The 7,857-nt window shown below is 43.2% G+C and overlaps 1 protein-coding gene across 2 annotated transcripts; it reads right to left on the bottom strand.

The window, feature by feature from the left end:
- Positions 1-1,257: 1,257 nt before the first annotated feature.
- NUDT19 (nudix hydrolase 19) lies at positions 1,258-7,538 on the bottom strand. 2 transcript variants are annotated; one of them, XR_002909188.2, is made up of 4 exons: positions 6,782-7,538; positions 4,643-4,850; positions 3,849-3,963; positions 3,284-3,368 (listed from the first exon to the last, which is right to left on the bottom strand). XR_002909188.2 is itself a non-coding variant. In XM_024219380.2 (3 exons), exons 1-3 carry the CDS (start codon positions 7,487-7,489, stop codon positions 3,130-3,132), a joined length of 1,155 nt encoding a protein of 384 aa, XP_024075148.1. In that variant the 5' UTR covers positions 7,490-7,538; the 3' UTR covers positions 1,258-3,129. The 2 variants fall into 2 exon arrangements, 1 of the variants encoding a protein (XP_024075148.1); XM_024219380.2 differs by lacking the exon at positions 3,849-3,963 and having other exon boundaries at positions 1,258-3,368.
- Positions 7,539-7,857: the final 319 nt, after the last annotated feature.

Below are 7,857 nucleotides of genomic sequence, written 5' to 3'. Positions count from 1 at the left end.
GCCCCCCCCCCCCAAACCCCCGCCCTGACCCCACCCCCCCTCTTTTCTTTCTTTTTTTCCCCCCGCTCCGCCGGCAGCCCCGGGCGTTGCGGGGCCCTCTTAGGCGCGGGGCCCCATTCCAGGGAATCGGCTTAAAGCCGGCCCTGCTTCTGCACACAGCGCACAGTCACACTGTAGAACTCCTTACCTGAGGAGGTTCTGAAGGCCAGGACTATAACAGGGTTTAAAAGAGAACTAGATAAATTCATGGAGGTTAAGTCCATTAATGGCTATTAGCCAGGATGGGTAAGGAATGGTGTCCCTAGCCTCTGTTTGTCAGAGGGTGGAGATGGATGGCAGGAGAGAGATCACTTGATCATTACCTGTTAGATTCACTCCCTCTGGGGCACCTGGCATTGGCCACTGTGGGTAGACACGATACTGGGCTGGATGGACCTTTGGTCTGACCCAGTATAGTCATTCTTCTGTTCTTATGTATTAAACATAGTTCGCTTCCCACACACAGTGAATAGTCCTTAAAACCCCACTCTTCCCAGCAGGCACACCCAACCAGCTTCTCTGCTGAGAGTCCTTCCCATACCATTCTCCAGTATCTTCCACCACTCCTAGGCTCCTTCTCAGTTCTCTTCTATCCCTCTGCCGGGACAGCCACCCCAGCCCTTCCAGCTACAGTAGAACACCTCTCTTCCCACTGCCTCTCTACTGGGAGATCATCCTCAGCAAGAGAGTATCCCTCACTCCTTCTGCCTCTCTCATTGTTTCCCGGAGTCCAGCACTCCAATGTGGAGTGTCAACAGGTAAGCCCCTCCACTGTTCTCCAGCCCTGAGCTTCAAGTCTCCAGCTTTGAAGGCAGCAAGCAACAATCTCTTGCTGCTCTCCAGCCTTCTCCCAGGAATCAATCCCAGCTTCCTTCCAGGACCTTCCATAGTCCCCCTGGTCTCTGGCAGCTCTCACCAGCCTTTTTCCTGACTGAATCAGTCTGTGCTCTAACACAATCCTCATTCACAAGGTCTCTCCCTCTCTAGGGCCCAAGCTGCCCTGTTTTAAGCCCAACAGAGGTGCAGTGGTTCTGCTTCCTCTTAAAGAGCCAGTATCACCCTCTGACAGTCTGCTTCTTTCATGCCAACTTATGTGCACAGATCTCAGTCCCCAAACTAGTCCATAAAGCCCTTACCCTATCCTTAAAAGTCACTTTTACTGCAATGCCTATATGACAAACTGCCAGGCAATACCAGCTAGATAGATGGACATCTGCTATTTACTTAGGTTTATTTGTAGTCTATATGTAACACAACTAAGTAATAAAAATTAACCATTTCAGCATTTTTGCATTATTTTACAGATATATTTTCAATGTAACGCTAGTAAAAACAAACAGCTATTAGTTCACTGCCTGAAAATTTAGCTATGAAGACTTTTGCCATTTTTAGTGGCTAAACAAAAGTTTAAAAAACAAGCTCAAGCTGGGGCATTTAAGTGACCACGTACGCAAACAACAGAACAGAAGCATATTGTACCCCTCATTCTCCTAATACTGCAGTGGTTAAGAGCTGAAATAACATGAGATACTAATCCACAAAATCTCCCAATTGCCACTTTTTCCTTCTTCTTCTTCTCTTTTTGTTGTCTAGCAGAGGTGGTTTCAACTTTTTTTGTCAATATATGCTGTTTCACAGAGATTTATTGATTTTGATTAAGTTTGATGGTAAGGTCTCAGAGATCCCGGGTGGACTCCCCAGTCACTTACAATTTGAAAATCTGAGCTTTTTGATCTGAAAATGGATGTTTCAACAATTCTGTTTGTGAAATTGTTCAAAAAGTTTTGGTTTTGTTCCAATGCAGAACAAAACCAAAATTTGAAACCTCAAAAGTTGTCATGAAATGGAACTGTTGTTACCTGGCGAGCTCTACTATTTAGGGTCTAGCCCCTAATTATCCTCTCTTCTCCCTTCTATGTACAACATGGAGCACCTTTATGTAGATCTCATATCACTGGGTCTTGCTCTGAAAACTCCACTTGTAAAAGAAAAGTAGCAGAGATGAACAACAGTTTGGGAGCTGTGTGAGCTGTATTCCCACACCATGAGACAAAGATAGCAAGGCAAGATACCACCAGTATAATAGTCAAGGAGCAAATGTGGGATGTTTGAGGTAGGACAGTAATGTTTTCAGGGCTCTACATTTTCCTCTTCAGTTGTTCATACTGATATATGCAGTAACATTAATTTCTGTATTCTCAGAACTATACAGTAAACAGTATTTTCATCTTTTAAGTTGTTGAAATCTTTCACTTAAAGTAAATATGGTACTAAATAAAGGGAATGACTGCTGTCAAACCAGTCCTTTGATAGTTCGTTCTTAATTTGGAAATAAACTTAAATTTTAAAGGGAATAAATCTCTCAACCCTCAGTACACCTTAAATAATACAAATAAAACTACTGAAAATAAACATTTGTTAAACAATTAAAAACAAAATAATGTTGGCAAATAAATTAACTTAATGAACACATGTTGAGATTCCCAAAGATGAGAGTAGGAAATGCAGTCATACAATGGAAAACTCCTTCAATTAGATTTCTAGACACATTAACATAGTGTCATCTAAAAGATATCTTTTGGAAGCAAAATAGAAGAGCTAGCTAAATTCTGAGCATGACAAGAATATTTCAGTACTCAATGAGAAAAGGGAACTGAATTGTTCAAGGGACATGGGTTACAGACTAGTCACTTTTATTACATAAATTGGCAATGGCCAAATATCATTACCATATAATGGCTCTTTGGTGAACAACATGAATTAAGTTGGTAGTTTACATCAAGTTCTCAGTGGGCATGTGTCCACATCACAACTGGCACATTTGTTCAGTTTCAAAGCATTAAATATATATGAAGTCTGAACCCTCCTCTTACCCAAAGTAGCCTCTCCTGATCTTGTTTGAGATACACTGGCATGGCAACATACAGAAGCTTGTACTGTTGATGCCCATGATGTACCTAACCTGTTCTTTCGCAAATGAAGACTTAAGCCTCCAGGGCTAACCACTTAGCACCTGTCACAAAGGACTAACTGCACTAAAATAAAAATATATAAAATTTGATACATACTGAATTTAAAAGAGATGGCATATTATAGTCTGCTATTGCAATCTGCATTGCTTCCCACTATATTAGAGTCCATCTTTAGTGGATTGATGTGTTTATATTTTGGTTGGATATTAACATGGACAGTAAGATTGTTAAGGTTTTGTATTACAACTCGGTGAAGCTTACTGTCTTCTTTCATTAGCTCTTCAACCTTCTTATCTGTTGACAAAAAAAGTTTCTTTTCTCCTGTATAATCTGGATCTTTCGGATACAGCTCATCTCCTGAAAAATATTAAGTTTTAATTCAATAATTTTATTTTTCAGTGATCTAGCAATTTTTAGGATACAAGCTACTTTATTATCAGTATTTGAAAATGTGTGGGAATGGAGTTCAGAGTACAATCAGATTTAAAAGAAAATTGCTTCCAATCTTTCCCAAATTTCAAGATGGCCATGAAATTCCATAATAGCCACCAGGGATGCAATACTGCAGGTTCCAGATGTTGCAATAAACCTGGAATCTAATGGAACATTCAAGTTCTAAGGCAGCTTTTCCAGATACTAAAATGAATTTATTTTTTTATTACATACAAATAAAGAAATATCCAAGAACCTCATGTACACTAATGAATATGGTCTCAGTGCATCCTTGACATAAGTAATTAAATATTATAGAGGGACAAATGAGGCAGAGATTAAGTGACTTTCCCACTTTACACAAGAAGTTGCAGCAGACTAAGAACAGAAAGCAGATCAGATTACCCAGTTTTGTTTAAAAACTGATCTTGGTGGAAGGATCTTGTCCAGCCTTTTATGGAGAGCAAGTGTAATATGATGAAAATACAGAAAGGAAATTAGGAGGCAGAAGAAAGACCAACTGTAATAAATAAGAAAATTAGAGAGAAGGTGACCAGAAAAAGCCAAAAAGATATAAGAAGCAGAAAATAGCAACATAAAGATACAATTTATGCCCTTTTGAAGAAGAAGAAAAAAAAGCAACAGGAGAGGAAAGAAGGTAAAAACTCAAATGTTTACATAAGCAGGTAGCAAGCAAGAAATAAAGATATTAAAAAGATGGACTAGCTAATAATCACTCAGGGTACTGCAATGTTTGGGACTCTTGCTTAGCAAGGAGTGCAGGATCAGATCCATTGCCCAAATAAGGCCAGTAGGATGGGGCTCTAACTCATCCTGCAGACAAAAATGAAAAACAAATAAAATAATCGTATCCTTCAGCATGAAAAGTATGACAAATTAAAATATTAATGACCCCCACAATACCCTGTATGAGAGTTAACACTTATTGACAATCTGATTAAATGTAGAAATTACCATACTGATCAGACCAGTGGTCTGTCTAGTCCAGTATCCTAAGAATGGCCAATATCAACTACTTCAGAGGAAGAAACCCTGCAATAGGCAATTATGGGATAATCTACTCTCAAGGAAACTTTTTTCTGGCTCCCTAGTAGTCAGTTGGCCCCAAAGCTCGAGGGTTTATATCCCTTCCAATGCTCTTTCACAGTAATAAAAGCTCTTTCACTTGGTTAATTTACCTGGTAACAGCTGAATGTAGCCATCTGAAGCAGCCAAAGTAACGGGCATCCAACGTTCACACCCTTCTAAAGCACGGTCAGAACCAAACCTATGCAGGTCACAAAGTGAAGTAAAGTTGCACAGCCTACACAATTCATAGAACTGAGGTGGAGCAAACCATATTTCTTGAGACTTAAAGAGTTCAATAGCTTCTGGAGGGGTTGACCACTGTAAAAGGAAGACAAACATGAAATAATATTTTCTTCTTGAGCTCTTTTGGTGAAATTCTATCAATTGCTTAAACCTTACTGAAACCCTTAGCAGTGGCAAAGAAGGCCTTGTGTGAACCCTGGGATGGACAACATCTTATCTGAACAGTTTACCCTATTAGCGTTCTGGATTCCAAAGAGAGGTAAAATTTTCAGTGTGTTGCCCGCAGATTTAGATTGAAATGGAACTGTACTGGTGAGTTATACACACACCAAAAAAAACCCACACGTAACACACAGTTTCAAAATGGTAGCATTTTAAAATATTTCTTCTGCAAAAATGTTGATTTTTTTAAATTCATAAGACACTTGAGGATTACACGTAGGTGTGCCAAATTTGGACTTCAATGATGTTTTTAAAAGGGGATATTAACTCTGCTTTCAGGGTATGATAAAGACTTCCATTGAATAATACAAAACTCAAAGCAAATTCAGCTACAGAATTGCTACAAATGCCTTCATTATTAAGTGGAAATTTACCTCGGAGCACTTGCTTCTTAGCCAAGGAGAGCATGCAGTTTTCAGAAATTAGAAAAACCAGATACAGAGTGTTAACTTCATGTCAGTTGTATTTTCTATATGCACGGAATTCTTCCATTATTACCTAAATGTTGGTTTCATGTATCAAGACTATGGTGTATGGGCCTTTACTGACACACCTTTCCCTCCATGTTCTTGTGAATGACATCCACAATACATTTCTGATATGATATTGGTAAAAAGTAAACAAATATTTATCATCAAATATTAACTTGTTCAAAACAAGTTCTCTGATGTTTTAAACTTTGGATTGTGTTTCACGGTATGTAGTTTCTATCAGAGACAAATACTTTCCAAGAAACATTGGTAGTGTCAAAAAATTGTAGTGAACTTGTACACGGGACCACAGTTATTAGACAACCATCTCTGTCTTGAGACCACCCCCGAGTATCCCCAAGCATATAGACTATCAAGGGTCACATCCCACTAATACTGCATAACGTGGGTGTATGATGGGTGATTGTAACAGGAGGATCTGCCCATTTAATAGTTCAGGGAGCAGCCAACCCCCCACCCCAGAGAAAATCCCAGAGACAGATTCTAGGAAGAAACTGAAGCAGCTGATTAGCACCTCATGACTGGCCCACACTCTCAGCTGGACAATATAAAGAACTCAGTTCCATAAAAGGGTAGGATTAACTAACCATCCAGTGAACAGAGCTTGAGGTGGCAGGCAGTTCTTGAGCCCCCTGGGGTTGGAAAGGGCCCTACCAAGTAGCTACCAAGAGCTGAAGACCCCAGTCTGAACGCCTATCAGAGTGTTATTTGTGTTAGAAAAGCATGCAAAAAAATTTCTCTCTTTGTGGAGACAGTAAACAGAGCCCTGAAGAAAGGGACAGAAACCTAACATGGACACGGCTGACTGTCTATCCCCAACAAGGGACTAGGGCCACCAGTATACAGTGATCTAGAAGCGGGTCACCTTTTGATGGTCTTCTGTGGTTGATGTATTTATCCTCTGGAAGTCTAATATCTCCTACTAGTCACATGGCATGTGGGTGTATATGGGTTAATCATCTAAAATTCAATCACCTCCTACCTTGTACAAAATGTGTAATATATAATAGGTTTCAGAATGTCAGTAGGTGTATGGACATCTGGAATCTGGCAGATCAACTCCAAATGGTGCTGCACAAGGGTGCAGGTTACAAGATGTACAAGGACGTCTATAGGAAGTACATCTACATAATCACCTACTGGACCAGCACTATGTTGGAGATATGAAGGCGTGGGGGGTAAGGAAATGAGTGTTGCATAGGCATGGCCCCTCCTGGGCCCTGCCTATAGTTTCTATGGAATGTAAGGGAAGTACAGGGAAAAATATAAGGTGTTTGTGGTGATGAAACCTACATGGAAGCCTGTCACCTCCTGCTCGTCCTGCGACGTGTGCGGAGGCCGCTCCTCAAGGCAGCACAGGTAGAAGGCAGTGTCGTAGCGCCGGTCGCCCCGGCCAGCCCTGGGCACCGGAGTCAGCCAGTTGCCCCACTCATGCAGCGCCCAAATGTTGGGGACGCAGCGCAGGTAGCGGCAGAGCTGCAGGAAGCAGGCCGGGTCCTGCTGCACCCGTCGCCGCCACTCGGCGAGCTCCGGGCCCGGCGGCAGGTGGTGCTGAGGCAGCAAGCGGGCCGGGCCGGGATCAGAGGCGGGGCCGGGGCCCGACACCAGCAGCAGGATGCCCGCCTCTTCGAAGGTCTCCCGGATGGCGCAGATGCGGAAGGCCACGTCCCCCGGCAGCGGCGAGCCAAGGCCAGCCCGGTCGGTGGCGAAGAGCGGAGCTCGGTTACCGCCCGGCGGCGACGGCCGCACAGAGCCCAGCCCGCAGCGGGGTAAAGCGGGCAGCAGCCCCAGCCAGTCAGCGGAGAAGTCGGCTGCCTCCAGCAGGCCGCCCGGGAAGACGTGGGCGCTGGGCAGGAAGCTGCTCCGAGGGCTCCGCTGCAGCAGCAGCATCTCGTAGTCAAAGGGGCGTAGCGGGGACCGCACCGCCCGGGCCGGTGCCCCGCTCCCGGCCGCCAGCAGCACCGTAGCCGCCTCTCGCCAATGCCGCAGTCGCGGGTTCATAACGGCATGAAGGACAGCAAACGTGATGGCCTAGCCGCTCTCCTCGTGTACTACCCACCCCGGCTCCATCGCCCCCAGCCCCCTGGGAGGAGCCACTGCACCTGTGAGGCTTAAGCATGCTGCTTAATGGACAAAAACAAGGAGAAGTACTTGTGGCACCTTAGAGACTAACAAATTTATTTGGGCATAAGCTTTCGTGGGCTACAGCCCACTTCATCAGATGCATGGAGTGGAATGTACAGTAGCCATATATATATATACACACAGTACATGAAAAGATGAGAGTTGCCTTACCAAATGGGTGGTCAGTTTTAATGAGACAGTTCAATTAAAGTGGAAGTGGGCTATTATCAACAGGTGAAAAAATC

This window comes from Terrapene carolina, unplaced genomic scaffold (genome assembly GCF_002925995.2).
Source record: "Terrapene carolina triunguis isolate 2854851 unplaced genomic scaffold, T_m_triunguis-2.0 Scaffold130, whole genome shotgun sequence".
Lineage (NCBI taxonomy): Eukaryota > Metazoa > Chordata > Testudines > Emydidae > Terrapene > Terrapene triunguis.
The sequence above is the reverse complement of the archived record's forward strand: the minus strand, read 5'-3'. Positions and strand labels throughout refer to the sequence as shown.